The sequence below is a fragment of the Mobula birostris genome, chromosome 3 (genome assembly GCF_030028105.1).
Source record: "Mobula birostris isolate sMobBir1 chromosome 3, sMobBir1.hap1, whole genome shotgun sequence".
NCBI lineage: Eukaryota > Metazoa > Chordata > Chondrichthyes > Myliobatiformes > Myliobatidae > Mobula > Mobula birostris.
Window position 1 is genome coordinate 167,875,844 of NC_092372.1, and position 23,770 is coordinate 167,899,613.

General features: G+C 41.0%; 1 protein-coding gene across 1 annotated transcript in view; it reads right to left on the minus strand.

Moving 5' to 3' along the window:
* Nucleotides 1-23,770, minus strand: part of LOC140195407 (raftlin-like) — a 103,806-nt gene that overhangs the window by 10,805 nt on the left and 69,231 nt on the right. The window contains exons 5-8 of the mRNA XM_072253648.1: nt 20,636-21,233; nt 6,378-6,581; nt 5,849-5,955; nt 1,707-1,810 (exon numbers count right to left, since the gene is read on the minus strand). Of these exons, the coding sequence (XP_072109749.1) occupies nt 1,707-1,810; nt 5,849-5,955; nt 6,378-6,581; nt 20,636-21,233 (1,013 nt within the window). The remainder of the gene's footprint in view (nt 1-1,706; nt 1,811-5,848; nt 5,956-6,377; nt 6,582-20,635; nt 21,234-23,770) is intronic.

Sequence of the window (23,770 nt, forward strand, 5' to 3'; positions counted from 1 at the left end):
TGGCATATAGTTGCCCGTCTTTTGCCTATATCCTTTTTTAAAAAGTGGCGTGACATTTGCTGTCTTCCAATCTGCCGGGACCTGCCCAGAGTCCAGAGAATTTTGGTAAATGATTACCAACACATCTACTATAACCTCTGCCAATTCCCTCAGCACCCTGGGATGCATCCCATCAGGACCAGGGGACTTACCTACCTTCAGGCCCTCTAGTTTGCTCATCACTATCACTTTGGTGACAGTGATTTTATCAAGGTCCTCACCTCCCATTTCGTCCATAACATCCTTCTTTGGCATATTAAATGTGTCCTCCACTGTGAAGACCGACACAAAATAGTCGTTCAATGCCTCAGCCATTTCCTTATCACCCAATATCAATTTCCGCTTCTCACCTTCCAAGGGACCTACGTTGACTTTAGCCACCCTCTTCCGCTTCATATATTTATAAAAACTTTTGCTATCTATTTTTATATTTTGTGCTAATTTACTTTCATACTCTATCTTCCTTTCCTTATTTCTTGTTTGGTTGTTCTCTGTTGCTTTTTAAAGTCTTCCCAATCCTCCAGTCTCCCACTACTCTTTGTGACATTGTACACTCGAGCTTTTGGCAGTCTTAAGGCTATACTCATTGGAATTTAGAAGACTGCCGGTAGGGGGTTGGGGGATCTTATTGAAACCTACTGAATATTGAAAGAACTAGATAAGGTGAATGTAGAGAGGATTTGTCCTATGGTGGGGGTGTCCAGATCTAGAGGGCACAACCTCAAAACTGAGGGGTGTTCTTTTAGAACAGAGGTAAGGAGGAAATTTTTTAGCCAAAGAGTGGTGAATCTGTGGAATGCTCTGTCACAGACTGCGGTGGAGGCCAAGTCTGTGGGTATATTTAAAGCAGAAGTTGATAGCTTCCTGATTGGTCAGGGCATCAAAGGATATGGTGAGAAGGTAGGTGTATGGGGTTGAGTGGGATCCAGGATCAGTCATGATGGAATAGAGGAGCAGACTCGATGGGCTGAATGGCCTAATTCTGCTCCTTTGTCTTATGACCTTACAGTGAAAGGTCTTACAAAGACATCACTGTAGTTGTATTCCCTGGAAGTAACGTTGGGGATAATTCTTAGATTTTGGGGAAATCCTAATGAACAGACAAGTTACAATACTTTCAGATTTCACTCGTATGAAAGCAGTAAAGGTTCTTGCACTAGTGAAGCAACTAGCTTGATTGACAGAGCTGTGTACTGCCCAATACTTAGTATTGTACATGTCCACTTCAGCGATTAATAAAGGGATATTTGCACAGGTTCAGCATGTGAAGGCTCTAGTTCACACTGTCTGGCACTCCCATGGTGGAGGTTGCTGCAAGAGTGCACAGTGATAATCACTATAGTTTGCAAACGTCAGCCTGCTTAGACACTATCTTTCAGATTGAAGGTGCTGCAAATATGAAAATGCTGAAAATGTGCAGCAGATCAAGCAGCATCTGCGGAGAGAGAAAGATAGTTTATGTCAAAGTTTAATGACATTTTATCAAGGATTATTTCCAGCTGCTTCTGGTTATGCAACAAATAATCAATTTTATTGAAGGAATTACTTCCAGGGCCACAGATAAATGTTGTTGTCTAAGTGGGAGTTACTCGTTGTTCCATTGGCGTCTAATAATGATCAAATAGAATACTCTAGCAGCACTGTGGTGTTTGAACAACATTTCGTACCTGTCCCTCCTCAGTATAGGAGTAGGCAGCACACAGGTTAACTGCCAGCCATATGCAGCCAGGGAATTCAGCAAGGGAACGTAATCAGTTTTCACCTCATTTCCCTAAAGAAACAAAGAAAAGCAAGTTGTTAATGGTTGCCGTGTTATTTTTGTTTGTTCCAGATTTTAATTTGTTTGTCAGTTTCATTAATTTTAACACTAACTGCTACTGACAATTTCGTTGATAAATTCAGGGTTAGAGTCTTCAAAAGTCTTAGGCTGTAAATTCAAGAGCACACTCTGCTGAGTTGACATTCTGAGTTAGTTGTTATAAGGAGCATCAAGGTGGAGCAAAGGTACCTTACCAGGAAAAGTTTGGACTGTGAATCATCATAGGATATGCTTAAATTGACACTGGCAGAAGAAGAGGGCTTTCTGTTACTTCCAGCTGAAAATAATTGTGCTGAAGGCAATCCAGTTCAGAAAATGTATCTGATGTAAAAATTCAGTGAAGCGCCTACTTGGGAACCAAGATTTTCACGGCTTGTGGTTTTACAGAATTTTAGTTGGGCTATTAACTTTTACTCATTATTTTCAACTCTTTTTAAAAAAATATTTTGCTCTTTTAAATGCTTCAACACTAAAAGTATACATTTTACTTAATTAATCTTTCATGAGTAATAGAAGCATTTCATAACATTTCGAAAATAGATAAAAATGTGAGTGAGCTTTCAAAAATTCTCCTTGTTAGGAATAAGGATGTTATTTTAAACATCCATAAATTATTCCAATGCTTAGTGCTGCAACGTTGTTTCTGTTTAGTTCTGTTCCTTAGTATAAAAATGTAATCACTTTCAACTGGTGGACTGTACACCACTTAAAAAATGATTATTTTTCCTGACAAGATTATTTTTAACTAATAATAAAGTTGCAACACTCTTAGTGATGTTTTAAGGAAGATACAGAGATAAATGTGAGTTTGAGATGTCATTTTTGAAGTTTTTTTATCTTGCATGACATTATTTGTTTTTTAAATCCCTTCATGCTTTTTTACTGTACAAATCTTTATATTTCTCTAAATTATACAGTGCTAGCTAATAAATAAAATTTATGTAAGTGTCATGGCAACAAAATCCATGCAAAGTGTTGAAAGAACTACATTCTGCCTGGAATGATCAGATTGTATAAATTTGCTTTTCACTATATTACCTATGAATAATAGACCATTCATATTTAGCCCATATCTAAAAGATCTTTATGTGCTTTTTGTAGATTAGCTCATAAGACTATAAGATATAGGAACAGAATTAGCTATTCTCTGCCTTAAATAAACCCAGTGTCTTGGCTTCCACTACCCTCTGTGGCAATGAATTCCACAGATTCACTTCCCTCTTGCTAAGAAATTACTCCTCACTACTGTCAGCTCTGTTCTTCAGCTGTCTAGGAGGTCACAAATAAACCCAGATTCCTCATTTGTGGACAATTCTTCCTGTCCCATGGCAAAGGTTATTTGTTTCCTTGGACATGGCTAAGATTGTGAATGAGCATGCATGTATTGTTTGATCAAAATGGTAACACTTCCTCAAGTTAAAACTCCTTTTAAGGTATGAAGCTAGAGTGATTTCGGTTTCATAAGGAGAAAAAACAGTCATCTCTGCTTTTAATTAATCCTGAGTGTGGAAAGAGTAGAGCAGTGGGTTAAGCAAACATCCTTAAGGTACACCAGTGTTGACTGTCAACAAGGAGAAAATGTTATTTCCAAGCTGCACTGACTGTGGTCTCCCAGTGAGAAAGTCAGGGACCTAGTTGCAGAGACCCAAGCTTTGGAGCTTATTGATTACAGATGACAGTATGATTATATTGAATGCTGAGCTGTAATCAATAAACAGCAGCCTGATGTAAGTACTACTGTTATCCAGGTGATCCAAGGCAGAGTGGAGAGCCAGTGAGATCGCATCTGCTGTAGACCTACTGTGGCGATAGGCAAATTACAGTGGGTGCAGGTACTTGCTTAGGAAGGGATTGGTTCTGGCCATGACCAGCCTCTCAATTTTGTTACCTAAGATTTTGGTTGAGAATATAAAACTGAGTAATGGCACAAGTTAGTCATTACCATCTCTCGTTGATACTCCATGCTCTGGCAGGTTACATTTCTCACCGCCTGGAAGGGAAGTTGGGCTGAGGGGAGGCAGGGAATGGAGGAGATATAAATGTTTGTAGATGGGCGGGGTGAGGAAATGAAGGAGATGCAAGCTTACACTTTAGAGGGATGGTTGGGGGACATAGTAGGTGTGAAGACTAATTAGATCTGGCAGTGTGGCAGCAATAAGCCTTTCAGTCATAGTGGGCACCAATATTCCTTTCTCCTGGTGGTGGACAGCCTAGATCAGGTACCCACGCCATGCTCTTATGATCTCCAGGAACGAGCAGGGTTATGGAATCCAAAGTATCGTTTATGATGTTTGATGAGATGGTTAAAGATGAGTAGCTGACTGTGTAGAAAAGCCTCAAGATGTCAGTGTAAGCATGACTTATTTTTATGTCTCTGTGAGAATACTTTATTCAGTCTTATTTTCAGCTATAATCTGTCAGTTTACTGGACAGTGACAGGAGGGGAAAAGAAAACAACCAACATATTAATGAGAAAATATTGTTGCATAATTCAGAGAGAAGTAACTATGTGACAGGATATCGCTGATGATCTCTTGATTTCTCTATCACAAGCTGATCCTATTTAATGAGGGTATGTGAATATTTGGTTTGCTAACTACTTAAAAATGTTGTGCTGCCAATTTTTAGCACATTTTTTTTCATACTGAGCTCAGTTTTAGTAGGAACAGCATGACCGCCAAATCACATTACCCTGGTTTCAGTGTACTTATTGCATTTTCATGTGCTTCACATTGAAATCAAAACAGGAAGTCTGCAAACAGGTTTGCAAACAGCCGTGTTACCCTTCAGAAGCTTCCTCTAACACTTTCTGGGTCTTGTATTCACCATATTTAAAAGCATGCAGCTTTGAATTTTTATGTAATCTATGTTAGAAATGCCCATGGCTGGGAATTTAAAACTTTGCATGTGGCATAAGGCCAATCTGAACCCTACATGAAAAGCTTATCCTTCAACACAACTTTCCCATGAACTACATTATAGTTTGTCCTTGAAATAAACATTATATTGTAATAAAACCCCAATTACATAACCTTAATTGGGTTTTCATGACCACCTTATCCATCAGCAGTCATGGGTTGCGGGGGTGCAAATACTATTGGGGGATGATTGGCTGGATAATGTTAGCATTACATGGCAGATCAGTGTGGTGGTGGTGGGCAAGGATCATGAGCTTGTGGGAGGGGGAATCAGAAGGGCATTGCTACAGTTATGCTGAGGGAGCCCAGTGGAGAAAGTGCCTGAACTGAGCTTGCAGTGCCAGGCTGAGATCTGCCTGAAGAGGTCCCCTGAAAGCCATAGTCACAGAAGCAGGCCCTGTAGAAGTCTGCTGTCATGTGAGGACTTATTAGTGGCATGGCATGGTGTGCCTATGAGAGATCTGGACTGGTGTTCATTCTTGGAGATGAACAGATGCCACTGCTCATATCCAGAGTCCTCCATTCGTCAGCACATCAGAGGACTCCATTTGAAAATCAAAACAAGAACCTTCCATTCGCAGCGTAAATCCTTAGTTTTCATTGCACGGTTGTGCAGGCAAATATTATTATTACGTTGGTGTTGCTGTACCACTTCAGCCTTGATGGAATTGAACCCAAGTTCAAGTCGAAGCTAAGTGACATGTCTTATTTCGAGGTGAATGTCTGCAACCCAAATCAGACAGAACAACATTTGCTCAGGATTTCTCTGTAATCTAGTTTGAAATTTAGTAATTTAACCCTGAAATTTCATTACACACGTGACAAACATACAGATGACCACAAAACATTAATTTTAATATTTTACAGTAAATGCAAATTTGATTTGGAAATTTAAAGAATAGAAATTTTAGACTAGTCACGTTTTGAAACACCAGAATATTCAGCAAACTGCTAACAGGTATAATTTTCAGGGTTGGAACTGAAAGAATTCCCATCCCAGCTGCTGGAAATATGCCCATGTCTCACATGTTAAGCCTATGTGTTGCACTGCAGCTTCCACACTGATACTTACGTTAATCACCGTCCACTGTTCCACAACTATAGCATCGTAGGTTTCATACTTTTCATCTGAAACTCCTTCAAAGATAAAAAGCCCATCCACTGATTTCGGTATTGAATCTGCCCAAACAGGAAACACACGTCTGGTCAGTCAGTTTACCTGTGCAAAACTAATAAAAAGAGTTGCACAAATCACTGGTGCACCAATTCATGCTTAGCACGTTCCTTGGGTCACGTTAGGCACAAGCGCGACCCTCTCAGCTGTTCCAGCCTTTCACAGCCGTGGTTCAGCACAAAGCCTTACTGCTACAAACTTCCTGTCATGTGCAGCCAACTTTGAGTAGGTGGCCGTGACCCTCTGCCTCTGGACCACCCTGATGGCTTTTACTGCCATCACAGTTTGGGCTATGAGTGTTATTTAGCATCTTAACCTAGAACCAGTCATTGGCATCATAATGTCATCGAGAAATACAACATTGAAACAGCCTCGTGAACCGCTGAATCCATTAAGCTAATTAAGTGGCAAGGTTTGGTTTCCATACCCGTCAGCGTTCCCAGATAAATCAAAGCATCCACTAACAAGGCTCCCTTCGTGAAGTGTTCCGTCATGTGCTCCAGCCAGTCTGCTTCTAAGCTGTTGATATCCTCTCCCTTCTTACTGATCTTCAGTGGAATTGTAGCTGTGTAATACTTGCGAGAGTTCTGGTTTACTTGTTGTTTGTTGAAAAGGAGAAATATCTCATTTTCTAGAAAGAAGCAATAAGTAAACTCTTAGTTTGTGAATTTACAATTAAAGTCAAAGGAAGAGTTGAGTTACTGTTATCTGCACAAGTGAAACGGAAGGCTAACAGCAGCACCACAGGCACATCACATCATGTAAACAGCACTTATAGGAAAAACCATAAATGAATCAGTCACTGCACACACATTTTACAAGAAAACTCAATCATAACAAAAAGAAACACGTCCATTTTAATATAAGGTCGTCAAAGTAGTCACTAAACTGTAGTGATTAGGGTTTTTTGGCTGATTCAAGAGAGAAGTGGCTGAAGGCAAGTAACTGTTCTTGAATCTGATGGTGTGGAACTTCCTACCCGATGAGAAGATGGCTTGGCCCAGGTGGTGGGGATCTTTGACAACAGAATTTACATTATTGAGGCAGCATCATCTATAAATACTGCCAGTGATGTACTGGTCAAAGCTCACTGCTCTCTGCAGCTTCTTCCGTTCCAGTGCATTCAAGCTGTTATATCAGACATTAATGCAATCAGCCCGGTAGATCACATGATATTACATATACATACTTTTAAAATAGTCTGCATTTGCATTATTTATTCATCAGTCACATAGAACATTAAAGGAAAAAGAAGCAATGAGCCAATCAGCACCTCATGCCTGCTTCACCATTCACAGTCATGGAGTCAGTACAATCAAAGTTGATTTTTAATTCTTATCATTTTTCCACATTAGCCCCTTGTCACTTGATTAATTTAATATATAACAATCTATAGATCTTGAACATCATAGAATTCAGAAGTGGGCCCTTGTGACTCATCTCATCCACACCAGATGTGATGCCTATCTACATTAATCTACAAAGCGAAAACCAATAGCATGAATGGCAGTGATGCTTCACTACCAGACAGCTCAATACCTTCTACACCCGCTTTGAAAGAGAGAATAAAACTACAGCTGTGAAGATTCCTGATGCACCCGGTGACCCTGTGATCTCTGCCTCGGAGGCAGATATCAGGCTGTTTTTCAGAAGGGTGAACCCTCGCAAGGCAGCAGGCCCGATGGAGTACCTGGTAAGGCTCTGAAAACTTGTGCCAGCCAACTGGTGGGAGTATTCAAGGACATTTTCAACCATTCATTGCTATGGTCAGAAGTTCCTACATGCTTTAAAAGGCAATAATTATACCAGTGCCCAAGAAAAGCAGTGTAAACTGCTTTAATCACAATCATCCAGTAGCATATCTATGGTAATGAAATGCTTTGAGAGGTTGGTCAAGGCTAGAATTAACTCCTGACTCAACATGGACCTAGACACATTGCAATTTGCCTATCGCCACAATAGGTCTATGGCAGACACAATCTCAATGGCTCCTCACATGGCCTTAGATAACCTGGACAATACAAACACCTATGTCAGGATGCTGTTTATTTAACCCCATCATTCCCATAGTCCTGATCATAAGCAACAGAATGTGAGCCTCTGTACTTCCCTCTGCAATTGGATCCTTGACTTTCTAATCTCCTCCTCACTGAAGATCAACACTGGCACACCTCGAGGGTCTGTGCTTAGCCCACTGCTCTACTCTCTCTATATCCATGACTGTGTGGCTAGGCATAGCTCAAATACCATCTATAAATTTGCTGTTGATACAACAATTGTTGGTAGAATCTCAGAGGGAGATGAGGGGACGTACAGGAGTGAGATATACCAAATAGTGGAGTGATGTCGCAGCAACAACCTGGCACTCAACGGCAGTAAGACCAAAGAGCTGATTGCGGATGTTAGGAATGGTAAGATGAGGGAACACAAACCAATCCTCATAGAGGGATCAGAAGTGGAGAGAGTGAGAAATTTCAAGTTCCTGGGTGTCAAGATCTCTGAGGATATAACCTGGTCCCAACATATCGATGGAACTATAAAGAAGGCCGGACAGTAGCTATATGTCAACAGGAGTCAAAGGAGATTTAGTTTGTCTTCTAAAACACTCAGAAACTTCTACAGATGTATCATGGAGAGCATTCTGACGGGCTGCCTCACTGTCCGGTATGGGGGATGCTATTGCGTGTTTCCAAGACATCTTCAAGGAGCGGTACCTCAGAAAATATCATCCATCACTCAGAACATCCATCACCCAGGGCATGCCCTTTTCTCACTGTTACCATCAGGTAGGAGGTACAGAAGCCTGAAGTTACACACTCAGTGATTGAAGAACAGTTTCTTCCCCTCTCCCATCCAATTCCTATATAGACATTGAAACCATGAACACTATCTCACTTTTATTATTTCTGATTTTGCACTCTTTTTAGCTTAACTATTATATAAATACTTATTGTAATTGATTTACTTATTTTTTCTGTATTTATCATGTATTGCATTGCACTGCTGCTGCCAAGTTAACAAATTTCACAACATATAATGGTGATATTAAACCTGATTCCGATTAATCCTGCCAGCCTGCATTAAACCTGCATTATTCTCCAACTTTCCCACCCAATTACCCCTTTTTAAATGTTGTAACTGTATCTGCCCGCACCAGCTCCTCTGCCAGCTTGTTCCAGATAACCACCATTCACTGAAGCACTTACATTTCCAGGTCTGTTTAAAAAAATACCCCTCACATCTGAGACCAGTGCCTTTAGTTCTATACTCCTCACCCTGGGAAGCAGACTATCTGCCCTATCTATGCCCCTTATAATTTTATAAATCGATAAAGTAATTTCTCCTATAGGCCAATGAGAATAAGATAGATAGATAGATATACTTTATTGATCCCGAGGGAAATTGGGTTTCGTTACAGCCGCACCAACCAAGAATAGAGCATAAATATAACAATACAAAAACCCCCAACAATCAAACAACAAAATGCAAACTATGCCAGATGGAAAATAAGTCCAGGACCAGTCTATTGCCTCAGGGTGTCTGACCCTCCACGGGAGGAGCTGCAAGTTCGATGGCCACAGGTAGGAACGACCTCCCGTGCCGCCCACTGTTGTATCTCGGTGGAATATGGCCGAAGTCCAACAGTAAAAAGTTCAATATCCGGTCTACAACCACGTTCCTCGATCGTAATATGACCCGGATTGCACCATCTGTTGTTAACCAGAACAGTAAGCACCCAACTCCTTTACGCTTACCACTCTCAGTGCACTCCCGGTCAGCCCAAACGGTCTGGAAGCTGTCCATGGAAAAGTTTTGATCGGGTATGTCCTCATACAGCCCCGCTCCAGTGAAGCACATAACACTGCACTACCCAACCTACCCAATCTCTCCTTACATTAAGAGCCCTCCATTCCAGGCGACATCCTGGTGAATTCTTCTGCATTCTAATGCCGATCCCAGAATTGTAAACAAACTTCAAATGCATTCTGACAAACTATTTGTACAACTGCAACGTGACTTCCCAACTCCTTTACTCAATGTCTCAGACTATGAAGGAAAGAATACCACATGCCCTTTTCTCTACCTCATCAACCAGTGTGGTCATTTTCATGGAGCTATGGACTTTGCAGCCCAAGATCTTTGTACGCAAATACACCTAAGGTCCCTACTAACTGCTCTCTATGTCCTAATGGAGCTTCTCAAATTACCACTCCTCACATGTCTAAATTAAATTTCATCTGCCACCATTCTGCCCAACTTCTCAGTTGACCAATATCCTGCTGCGCCTTTAGAAATCCAAAATGAAAGTAGAAAATATTGGAAACACTTAGCAGCTCAGACAGCGTCAGTGGGAAGGGAAACAGGGTAGACATTTTGGGTGGACAATTCGTCTGAACAGAAAATTGGGAAAGCAAGTGTATTTAAGAGAGGGCGAGATGGACAGATCAGAGGAAATGTCACTGATAATGTAGAGATTAACATTGTCAGGGAAACAACTGCTTCAAAAAGCAGCAGGTGGAAAAAGGAACAAAAATAAATAAATTGAAACAGACAGATAAGGCCATAGTGGTGCAGAGCAAGCAAACATTAAATTCAATAACAAATGCAAAGTGCTTCAATGTACCTGACTGTCTGTTATACCATGGATGCTGGAAAGGAATGAGATAAAAAAGCAGGTGTTGAATCTGCCATAGTTGCATAGGAGAGTGCTTTGAGAAGGGGAGTGGTTGGTGGGCATTGAAGAGAGGACCAAACCATCACAAGTGGAATGGTCCTGGAATGCGTGAAGAGAAGAGGAAGATGTGTCTGCTTGTGGATACACATTGATGGTGGCAGAAATTATTGAAGATGTTATGTGAAATGTGGAGGATGGTGGGGTGGAAACACTATTCTTATTCTAACTGGGAGTAGAAGGAGCACAAGTGTAAGAAATAGAGGAGACCATTAAGAGCCTTGTTCAGGGAAAGCTTAGATATGGAAAAGGAAGACTTCTTAAGAAAACTAATACAAAAAAAAATCTCATCAGGCAATTACAACAGAGACAGAGAAATTGGAAAACTGAAATGAAGTCCTTCTAGGAAGCAGGGTGGCAGGAGGTTTGGATAGTTGCAGGAATCAGTGGGCTTATAATGGATATTGGTAGGTTACCTATCCCAGAAAGGAAGTGAGAGATATCAAGAAAGTGAAGGAGAATTTCTCAACAGTCATGGCTGAGTCATTCTGTTCCATTGTATTTCTACATTTTTCTCTGTTCTCCAATTTAATGTTTTTAAAGTAATTGTTGTCCTGACAATAACATTTTTCTCTGGCATGCCCTCTGATCTCTCCACCCTCAATCCCGGTCTATAAATTAAAACATGCTTGTTTCAGTTTTAGCGAAGGGTTATCTACTGAAAATATCACTCTTTATGGATGCTGTCTGAGTATTTCAGATATTTTCTGCTTTTGTTTCAGTGCCCAATATTCCAGCTGTGGTCTCCCCAGCCCCTATACAATGCAGCAGGAAATCTCCATCTCCGTTCATGCTTTCAGATTTCCTTCCTAAACCTTAAATGACAACTTCAGAAGTTATTACTTTAGACCTGACAATTTATACTCACATTCTTTTCTTCTTGTTGATGTCCTCATCCTCCAAAATATTTCACAACATTTAGACATTTCACAAAATGAAACATAATTTCTAAAAATAGGTTGCTGTTGTGCACCATTCCATTTATGCAGATTTAAATAGACTTTACTGGGCATTTATTGCTCATGCCTGTCTCTGCATTTCATCACAGCTTACCTGATTTGCCAACATATTTAAAGTTGGTTTAATATAAATTTATTTTTAAATGGAATTATACAATCTTCAGCTCTATATAATAACCTGTTAAGTGAAACACGGAACTGCCTAAAATGTTTGGTTGCAACTTTACGGAAACCAGAAACCAGGGGGAAATATCCTGATGGCTTAAATTTTATACACAATTTTATTTTGAAATAGATACTTAAATAGCTTTCATTCAACCACGTATTTGTTTAGATTGGATGGCTGCTCCATGATGAGGCCTAGATTAACTTTAATCTACACATCAATTAAAGCGTTGAACAAAGTTGCATTTACACACATGCAACAGCAATTGTTACCGGGTCTCTGGCACTGAGCCTGGCGCTGTTGTGCAGGAGAGAAGGAGAGTGAAGAGAAATGCGGTAGTCGTGGGGGATTCCATAGTCAGGGGAACAGACAGGAGATTCTGTGAGCCTGACAGAGATACCCGCATGGTGTGTTGCCTCCCAGGTGCCAGGGTACGGGATGTCTCGGATCGGGTCCTGAATATTCTAAAGGGGGAGGGTGCGCAGCCAGTTGTCTTGGTACAGGTTGGTACCAATGACATAGATAGGACAAAGGAGGAGGTCCTGAAGAGAGATTTCCAGGAGTTAGGAAGGAAGCTGAGAAGCAGGACCTCCAGGGTAGTAATCTCGGGATTGCTACCTGTGCCACGTGCTAGCAAGGGCAAGAGTAGTCGGATCAGGCAAGTGAATGCGTGGCTGAGAAACTGGTGTAGGGGCAGGGCTTCAGATTCTTGGATAATTGGGATCTCTTCTGGGGGAAGTATGACCTGTTCAAAAAGGACAGGTTACACCTGAACCCGAAGGGGACCAATATCCTGGCGGGAAAGTTTAATAGAGCTGTTAGGGAGGGTTTAAACTAATTTGGCAGGGGGATGGGAACTGGAATGATAGAGCGGAGGAAGGGGAAAACAGAAATAAATCTAAGATAGTGAGCAGTAAAGATGTCAGGAAAGACAGGCAGGTGATGGGGCAAATTTGTAGCCATTGGGATGAGTTGCAGTGCAATAAAGTTGCAGTGAAATCAAAGCAAAAAGTATCAAATACTGGTCTTAAGGTGTTGTACTTAAATGCACGCAGCATAAGAAATAAGGTGGATGATCTTGTTGTACAGCTACAGATTGGCAGGTATGATATTGTGGCCATCACTGAGACCTGGCTAAAGGATGCATGTCTCTGGGAGCTGAACGTCCAAGGATACACAGTGTATCGGAAGGATAGGAAGGTAGGCAGAGGGGGAGGCGTGGCTTTATTGGTAAGAAATGATATTAAATCATTAGAAAGAGGTGATATAGGATCGGAAGGTACAGAATCTTTATGGGTTGAGCTAAGGAATAGCAGGGGTAAAAGGACCCTGATGGCAGTTATTTATAGGCCTCCAAACAGCTGCAGGGATGTGGACTACAAATTACAACTGGAAATAGAAAAGGCTTTTCAGAAGGGCAGTGTTATGATAATTGTGGGGGATTTTAACATGCGAGTAGATTGGGAAAATCGGGTCGGCACTGGATCTCAAGGGAGAGAATTTGTAGAATGTCTGCGAGATGGCTTTTTAGAACAGCTTGTTGTTGAGCCCACTAGGGGATCAGCTGTACTGGATTGGGTATTGTGTAATGAACCGGAGATGATTGGAGAGATTGAGGTGAAGGAACCCTTAGGAGGCAGAGATCATAACATGATTGAGTTCACTGTGAAATTAGAAAAAGAGAAGCCAAAATCTGATGTGTCGGTATTTCAGTGGAGTGAGAGAGGAACTGGCCAAAGTTGACTGGAAAGGGACACTGGCAGGAAAGACGGCAGAGCAGCAGTGGCTGGAGTTTATGCGAGAAATGAGGAATGTGCAAGACAGGTATATTCCAAAAAAGAAGAAATTTTTGAGTGGAGAAAGGATGCAACTGTGGTTGACAAGAGAAGTCAAAGCCAAAGTTAAAGCTAAGGAGAGGGCATACAATGAAGCAAAAATTGGTGGGAAGACAGAGGATTGGGAAGTCTTTAAAACCTTACAAAAGGAAACCAAGAAGGTCATTAAGAGAGAAAAGATTAACTATGAAAGGAAACTAGCAAATAATATCGAAGAGGATACTAAAAGCTTTTTCAAGTATATAAAGAGTAAAGACAGGTGAGAGTAGATATAGGACCGATAGAAAATGATACTGGAGAAATTGTAATGGGAGATGAGGAGATGGCAGAGGAACTGAACAAGTATTTTGCATCAGTCTTCACTGAGGAAGACAGCAGGATACCGGACACTCAAGGGTGGCAGGGAAGAGAAGTGTGCGCAGTCACAATTACGACAGAGAAAGTACTCAGGAAGCTGAATAGGCTAAAGGTCGATAAATATCCTGGACCAGATGGAATGCACCCTCGTGTTCTGAAGGAAGTAGCTGTGGAGATTGCGGAGGCATAAGCGATGATCTTTCAAAAGTCGATAGATTCTGGCATGGTTCCGGAGGACTGGAAGATTGCAAATGTCACTCTGCTATTTAAGAAGGGGGCAAGGAAGCAAAAAGGAAATTATAGACCTGTTAGCTTGATGTCGGTGGTTGGGAAGTTGTTGGAGTCAATTGTCAAGGATGAGGTTACAGAGTACCTGGAGGCATATGACAAGATAGGCAGAACTCAGCATGGGTTCCTTAGAGGAAATTCCTGCCTGATAAACCTATTACAATTTTTTGAGGAAATTACCAGTAGGCTAGACAAGGGAGATGCAGTGGACGTTGTATATTTGGATTTTCAGAAGGCCTTTGACAAGGTGCCACACATAAGGCTGCTTAACAAGATAAGAGCCCACGGAATTACAGGAAAGTTACATACGTGGATAGAGCGTTGGCTGATTGGCAGGAAACAGAGAGTGGGAATAAAGGGATCCTATTCTGGTTGGCTGCCGGTTACCAGTGGTATTCCACAGGGATCAGTGTTGGGGCCGCTTCTTTTTACATTGTACATCAACGATTTGGATTATGGAATAGAGGGCTTTGTGGCTAAGTTTGCTGACGATACAAAGATAGGTGGAGGGGCCGATAGTGCTGAGGAAACGGAGAGGCTGCAGAGAGACTTGGATAGATTGGAAGAATGAGCAGAGAAGTGGGAAATGAAGTACAATGTTGGAAAGTGTATGGTTATGCACTTTGGCAGAAAAAATAAACGGGCAGACTATTATTTAAATGGGGAAAGAATTCAAAGTTCTGAGATGCAACGGGACTTGGGAGTCCTCGTACAGGATTCCCTTAAAGTTAACCTCCAGGTTGAGTCGGTAGTGAAGAAGGCGAATGCAATGTTGGCATTCATTTCTAGAGGAATAGAGTATAGGAACAGGGATGTGATGTTGAGGCTCTATAAGGCGCTGGTGAGACCTCACTTGGAGTACTGTGGGCAGTTTTGGTCTCCTTATTTAAGAAAGGATGTGCTGACGTTGGAGAGGGTACAGAGAAGATTCACTAGAATGATTACGGGAATGAGAGGGTTAACATATGAGGAACGTTTGTCCGCTCTTGGACTGTATTCCTTGGAGTTTAGAAGAATGAGGGGAGACCTCATAGAAACATTTCGAATGTTAAAAGGCATGGACAGAGTGGATGTGGCAAAGTTGTTTCCCATGATGGGGGAGTCTAGTACGAGAGGGCATGACTTCAGGATTGAAGGGCACCCTTTCAGAACAGAAATGCGAAAAAATTTTTTTAGTCAGAGGGTGGTGAATCTATGGAATTTGTTGCCACGAGCAGCAGTGGAGGCCAAGTCATTGGGTGTCTTTAAGGCAGAGATTGATAGGTATCTGAGTAGCCAGGGCATCAAAGGTTATGGTGAGAAGGCAGGGCAGTGGGACTAAATAGGATAAAATGGATCAGCTCATGATAAAATGGCGGAGCAGACTCGATGGGCCGAATGGCCTACTTTTTTATGGTCTTATGGTTTTATAATTTAACTTAATTGAATACATGTTATACGTTATAATAATTAGATTCAGTATGCTCAATTTCTTAATACATATTTGAATAGTGTTCTAATGCGAAGTTGTAATAAAAACTCTGCTGTGCTGCTGGAAGGAAAAGGACCATTTAAAATTTTCAAACTTGACACCTGGTCCTCCAAAGCAAAATCCAGGAACTAATTGATCATTCGATTAACTGGGCATTTTATAGTGTTCCTTCCTATTTTCACCAGATGTAACCCAAAAAATAAATGTTCAGGATGTGATGATTTGTCAAAACACTTGAAGGTCAAAGTGTCATTTATGTTCTTAAAGTGTAATTTAAGGACAAGATTGAATTGATTTAACAGAACTATTGAGCATAAAACAGAATATTGGAACTTATTTTTTAAAAAAGGTAAATCCGCTGAAGTGGTAAGCGAGAAAGGACAAGTCATTAAGGAAAAGAAATTATGAAAGAATAAAATCAGGAAAATGACAGGTAAAAGACAATATTTTCTATGGGAGATTGTTTGTGTTCTGATCTTAGTCTTGACTGAAAAAAGAAACCCTGGGCAGAAGCTGTACAATGAATACCGATTATCCACAGATCTTTGGGAATTTATAAAACCATAAAGCATAGGAGCAGAATTAGGCCATTTAGTTCATTGTGTCTGTTCCGCCATTCATCATGGCTGATTTATTATCTTTCTCAACCCCATTCTCCTGCCTTCTCCTCATAACCCTTCATGCCCTGACTAATCAAGAATCTATCAACCTTTTCCTTAAATATATCCAGTGACTTGTCCTCCACAGCTGCCTGTGGCAACGGATTCAGTACATATATATATATATATATATATATATATATATGTATGTATGTGTGTGTGTATTATAACATATAACATATATTAAATTAAATTATCAAACCATTACCCTTGCATGTGTGTAAATACAACTTTGTTCAACACTTTAATTGATGTGTAGATTAAAGTTAATCTAGGTCTCATCATGGAGCAGCCATCCAATCTAAACACGTGGTTGAATGAAAGCTATTTAAATATCTATTTCAAAATAAAATTGTGTATAAATTTTAAGCTGTCAGGATATTTCCCTCTGGTTTCTGGTTTCCATAAAGTTGCAACCAAAACTGCTCATAGTACTCCAAGTGCAGTCTGATCAATGCCTTGTGAAGCCTCAGCTTTGCTCTTACGTTCTAGTCCCCTCAAAATGAATGCTGACATTGCATTTGCCTTCCTCATCACTGACTTAACCTATAAATTAACCTTCAGTTAATCTTGCACAAGGACTCCCAAGTCTCTTTGCACCTCAGATTTTTGAATATTCTCCCTGTTTAGAAAATAGTCTACACCTTTGTTCGTTCTACCAAAGTGCATGATCATACACTTCCCTACACTATATTCCATCAGATACATTTTTGCCCATTCTCCCAATCCGTCTAAGTCTTTCTGCAGACTCTTTGCTTTCTCAGCACTACCTGCCCTTTCAGCTATCTTTGTACTGTCCACAAACGTTGCCACAAAGTCATCAATTCCATCATCCAAATCATTGACATATAATGTGTAAAGAAGCAGTCCCAGTACTAAACCCTGTGGAACAACACTAGTCACAGGCAACCAGAAATGTCTCCTTTATTCTCACTTTTTTGCTTCCTGCAAGTCAGCCAGTCTTCTATCCATGCTTGAATCTTTTCTGTTATACCATGGGTTCTATTTTTGTAAAGCAGCTTCATGTGTGGCACCTTGTCAAAGACATTCTGAAAATCCAAGTAAACAACATCCACTGACTCTCTTTTGTCTATCCTGCCTGTTGTTTGCTCAACGAATTCCAACAGATTTGTTAAACAATATTTTCCCTTAAGGAAACCATCCTGATGTTGACCTACTTTATAATGTGCCTCCAAGTACCCCAGAACATTATCCTTTATAATGGACTTCAACATCTTCCCAACCAGACCTACTGGCCTAAAATTTCCTTCCTTCTGGCCCCCTCCCTTCTTCAAGAGGGGAGTGACATTTGCAGTTGTCCAGTCCTCCAGAACTAATCCAGAATCTAGTGATTCTTTAATAATCATTATGAATGCCTCCACAACCTCTTCAGCTACCTGTTTCAGAACCCTGGGGTGTAGTCCATCTGGTCCAGGTGACTTAAATTAATGCTTGCTATTCAAAGACTTCCAGCAGATTTGTCAGGCAAGATTTTCCCTTAAGGAAACCATGCTAACTAAGGCCTATTTTATTATGTGCCTCAATGTACCCTGAAGCCTGAACAATCAACTCCAACATCATCCCAACCCTGAGGTCAGACTAACTGGCTTATAGTTTCCTTTCTTCTGTTACTCTCACTTCTTGAAGAATGGAGTGACATTTGTAATTTTCCAGTCTTCCGGAACAATTCCAAAATCTAGTGATTCTTGAAAGGTCATTATGAATGCCTCCACAGTCTCTTCAGCCACCTCTTTCAGAGCCCTGGGGTGTAGCCCATCTGGTCCAGCTGACTTATCTACCTTCAGACCTCTCAACTTCACAAGCACCTTCTCCTTAGTAAAAGCAACTACACCTACACTCAATTCTGCCCTGACACTCTTGAATTTCTGGCATACTGCAAGTATCTTCCACAGTGAAGACCGACATAAAATACTTAAGTTCATCTGCCATTTCTTTGTGCTCCTTTGCTACCTCTCCAGCATCATTTTCCAGCAGTCCAATATCTGTTCTCGCTTCTCCTTTACATTTTATCGATTTGAAAGATACAAACGTTTGTATTTTGGTATGCTCTTTTACGTTTGTATATTATTGGCTAGCTCACCCTCAAATTTCATTTTTCTCTCCTTAGGGCTTTTTAGCTGCTTTCTGTTGGTTTTTAAAAGCTTCCCAATCCTCTAACTGCCCACTAATCTTTGCTATATTCCATGACCACTCTTTTACTTTTATGCTGCCTTGACTTCCCTTGTCAGCCACGGTTGTTTATCCTCCTTCTAGGAATATTTGACTACTTACAATGTTTCTTCATATTTGGGGTGCATCTACCCTGCGCCTCCTGTATTGCCCTCAGAAACTCCAGACATTGCTGTTCTGCTGTCATCCCTGCTAGCGACACCTTCCTATCAATTTTGGCCACCCACTTTCTCAAGCTTCTGTAATTCCCTTTACCCCACTGCAGTATTAATATATCTGATTCTTCTCCCTCTCAACTAAGAGTAAATTCTATCATATTATTACTACTTCTGCCTCAGGGTTCCTTTACCTTAAGCTCCCTAATCAAATCTGATTCATTCTACAATATCCAATCCAGAATTGCCTTTCTCGTAGTAGACTCTACCAAAAGCTCTTCTAAAAGGCCATCTCGTAGGCATTCTACAAATGTTCTCTCATGGGATCCAGCACCAATTTGATTTACTCAATCTATCTGCATATTGAAATCTCCCATGACTATCGTAAACTTGCTCTTTGTACACACCTTTTCTATCTCCCATTGTAATTTATATCTATCTCCCATTGTAATTTATATCTACCTCCCGTTGTAATTTATATCTCGCATTCTGGCTATTGTTTAGAGGCCTCTAAATAACTCTCATCAGGGTCTTTTTACTCTTGCAGTAAGAAGACCCATGTTTCATTTCAACTTATCCCACTGACTGCAATTTTGCCCTGTCGCCTGCCTGTCTTTCTTCACAGGCTCACTACATACCACATCTACTTGTATACCAACTGCCCCATCCGCAGCCCTATCACTCCAGTTCTCATCCCCTTGCCAAATTAGTTAAGACATATCAAAGAACACATGTTGTGATCTGGCTTGAACTCTAAATGGAGAAAGGGTAACAAACTGACAACACTTCTCTTCTTGCTCTATTAAGGCTAAAATTCCTGATCTAAAAATGTTATCCAGGTCACACTCAGAACTTAATCCATACACCGCCACTGGATCCAGTAAACATCAAGACAGTAACTGGTGGCTCTTTCAAACAGCTTGCTCAGGAATGATGACCTGAATGGCTTCTTCTGTGATTACCATACAGTGGCTCATCAATTGAGATTTGATTCCAAAGCTGCATAAAAGGAGCTTTCTCACATAAAATGCTCAGCAGGTCAGGCAGCATCTACAGAGGAAAATGAACCAGTAGCCTTCGTCAGTCTTAAAGAAGGGATTGTGCCCGAAATGCTGACTGTTCATCTCCTGACCTGCTGAGTCCCCCCAGTATTCTCTGTGTGTTTTTCAGCACTTGCAGAATCTCGTGTGTCTCAGAAGTTGCTTTCTGTCTGTTTTCAATGACCTTTGAGAGTTCAATCCCCATTATTGTACAAGGATGTTTACCCTGCCAAAAGGCAAAATACTGCAGATATCCGAATACTAAAATAAAAGCAGAATGACTCAGCAGGTCAGGCAGCGTCAGGAAGGGAGAGAGTCCAAGCCTCAGAACAATGGATGTCATCCTCTCTGTAAGCCACCCCTCTCTAACATTCTGGCGTTTGGAGTCGGTGTGGGAAGTGGTGCTGTGAGGTGGCCAGAGGACATTGGGTGGAAGGGATTGCAGATGGAGCAGCACAGGAGAATTGAAGGGAAAGCCAAGAGTGGGAGCAACAACTGTGTGATCAGAATAACATCAGCAGGGGAAAATCGTGCTGATTTGTGGCTCTGTTAACTAAAAAAAGTGCGTGGCTTGGGAAAATGTCAAAACAGATTTAGAGAAAATAAAATAAATGGTTATTTGGCACATCACACATATGAGGTCAGATGTTCAATTTGCAGATGCCCTTTCTGTATTTACTGTATTATACACATTTAATTCTGAGGGTTATTAAAGAAACCTGTACACGCAGACTGATTTCAACATGAGATTGTTTAACAAAGAATGTTATAAAATATGATCTTGGATAAATATCTTGCGGGGATTGAAACAGAATGTAGTAAACGCAGCTCACCCACAACATTCCTCTGTCTGATCCCTTCAGCCAGTCCTTGCTTTGAGTGCACCTCCTGTTTTCTGTCATCGGTCTCAGACATGCTGGCCTCATTGGCTCCATGACATTCTGTAATTGGCTTCCCCTCAGTGAACTCATTTGTTGCCATTGGAGACTGCTCCCCCACAGCTGTCCCCACAGTATGTAGGCCGTCTGCTGCTTCAAGTTCTGATGCTTCTGCTGGTGATGAAGCGTCTTGTTTATCAGTAACGATGTCATCTACCTCACTACCAGCTAAGCTTTTATCCTGTATCTGGCTTTCATCTTCTTGATATGTTTGACTCGTTATTTTTAATGTTGGCTGATCATCAGCTTTCTCTTGACATTCAATAGGTTGGGCTTCAGATTGGGATCCCTCACCAGGTGGCCCTTTGGAATCCTGACTCGATGCCAGTCTATCTCCATTATTATCACTTTGCTCATTCTTTCCCACTTTATTTTGATTCAAAATACTGTTAGCTGCTGACACTTCTTCAGGTCTTTCCAGTGAATTTGCTGTGGAATTTTGATACAGCACATGTCCAACAAATCGTGAGTCTTTCTTTGACTTTTCTTGTACCTGGTTATTAATCAGAAAATAATTATTCAACTTCAGCAACTTAAAAAAAAACATCCTTTCCCCTAATTTTATTCTGAAGACACGAAGTGTTTTATGTTTAATCCATTCCATGTCTGAGAACAGTTGTCAATAACTGAAAATCAGGGGAGGGAAAACTCAGGCCGCTGATGTTGGATGTGCTGGAAATAGGAAAGGGGGAGTGGTCTTTCATAGCTGAGCAGCTCCTCAGAGCACAATAACGGTTATAAGACCACCTCACAAAATGTCTCCCGTGCTTGGATGAACAAATACCCGCACAGCTAATTTCATCATTATTTTGAGAATCAGCCGGTAACCTCTGCTGGACTCTGGATCACTGGTTATCAGTGAGCCAGTGATGGTGCAGCTGGTTTGCCCTTCTTCCGATATAGAGTGGATGTCAGCAAGCCAGTCAAATGCAATGGATCATTGCCACTTCCAACTGAGTACCTGCTGTTATTCATGTTCAGGATTATTGGAGAAGAACAAGAACTCCACATGACATTCTCTTCCCTTGGCGGAAAACAGTACATCAACTATACATCTCAGTACTTCTAGCTGAGATCAGCTAATTCCATACAGGTTGGGTATTGAACCTGAATATTTCAGTCTATTTGTTTCTAGTCTAATCAAGTCACCCATTTACCAATGAAGCGCTGAACAATGAGTGATTCCTTGGTTATAATATAGAAACATAAAATGCAATGTTATGTAACATTAGCAGGTTCCCAATAATCTTATTTAAATCAAATCTGCCTGTCGAAAGATCATAATGAACCTTTAGTTCATTTAGTCATCTATTAGCAGACAGATTACTTTTAATCAAAACAGTTTGCAAGAACTGTACTGACATATTTTCTAATTGAAAGGATTTGACATTTTATTAAGTATCTGAATAGTTTTAATGTATAATGATTGTGTAATGCAATGCCAATGTTATCATCAGTGATAACATAAACATTAAATGACCAGACTGAAGATTGTGGGTATCGGTGCCATGGAGAACTTTTGTCCTTTCAGCCTCATTGCTCTGTGTATCTTTAGCTTCGATACCGAAACACTGCAAGCATGGGACATGCAGGGATCAGATGCTGGTTGACATGACTTTCCCTCTCTGCCATTAGGATCAGCAATGAGTCTGGGTGTGGTTCCAGTCTGGACTGAACTGAGAACCCTGGTGCACTGCACATCTGGGCCCTCAGTAGTGTCTGTTACATCCATTCCAATGGAATGCAGATCTTAATGGAAAAGGAAAGTGAAGATCATTGCTGATTTCCTTTAATGAATTAATATTAATGTTTTAAATGTTACCTCAATTAAATTTATTTGCAAAATTTTATTTACTTATTATCAACAATTATAATTTTTAAAATTATCCCATGCTCATGGAACAGCAGCAGTGATTTAGACCCAACATTATTTCTTATCCTGATTTCTTTAATGGTAATTATCGAGTGAAATAATTAGCCAACCCACTGCTGCCACTTCCTACTCAGCAGGAAGGGTTGAATGGATCAAAACTATTTTCCCTCAATCCAATCTCACAAACGAAACACTTTCCAAAAATGAAAATAAAGGTTTTTCCTGTGTCGAAGCTCTATTTCCTGTCATGACTGAGGTGCAAGCTGCAGATCACTGGAGTTCAGTCTTCCTGCAGTTTATTTTCACTCATTAAAACACATTCACTCTAATACATGGAGAGACAACACCTCCCTTGTAACAGGGTATTTGTTGAATCCCCAGAGGGCACTGAAGTATTCCTCTGATAACACTCTCCTAAAATAAAGGAAGAGATTAATAGGTTCTTGAATGGTGAAGGGGTTAAGGGTTGTGGGAAAAAAAAAGTTTAAGAAAGGCCATGACTGAATGGCAGACTAGACTGGATGGGCTGAATAGTCTAATTCTGCTCCTGTATCATAGGGTCTTATGGTCTTTGCTAATTGTTGGATTTGAAAAATAAAGGACAATATTTCCGACAGAGTATCGAGAACAAATGTGCAGACGTGTGGATGTCAGTGAGTTAGACCGGTAGGAAGAGTATAAAAAGAAGACAGCTTTATAGAGTGGGTGTCTGGCAAGCAGGCAACGGAGTAGAGGTAAACAGAGCAGGAGTGCTTTGGCTCAACAGGGCTTCGGCGATAACAGGACGAGGTGAGGTAGGTTACCTGTGAAGAATAGAAACAGGAAGTATGTCTGTGAGGCTGGTGTTCTGTACTGGGTGTCAGATGTGGGAAGTCCGGGAGACTCCCAGCCTCCTGGAAGGCCACATCTGCGCCAGGTGCGTTGAGCTGCAGCTCCTTAGGGGCTGCGTTAGGGAACTGGAGCTGCAGCTCAGTTACCTTCGTCTGGTCAGGGAAAGTGAGGAGGTGATAGAGAGGAGCTATAGGCAGGTAGTCACACCAGAGCCTGGGGAGACAGAGAAGTGGGTAACAGTCAGGAGACGGAAAGGCAAGAGTTAGATACTAGAGAGTACCCCTGTGGCTGTACCCCTTAACAATAAGTGCCCCTGCTTGAGTACT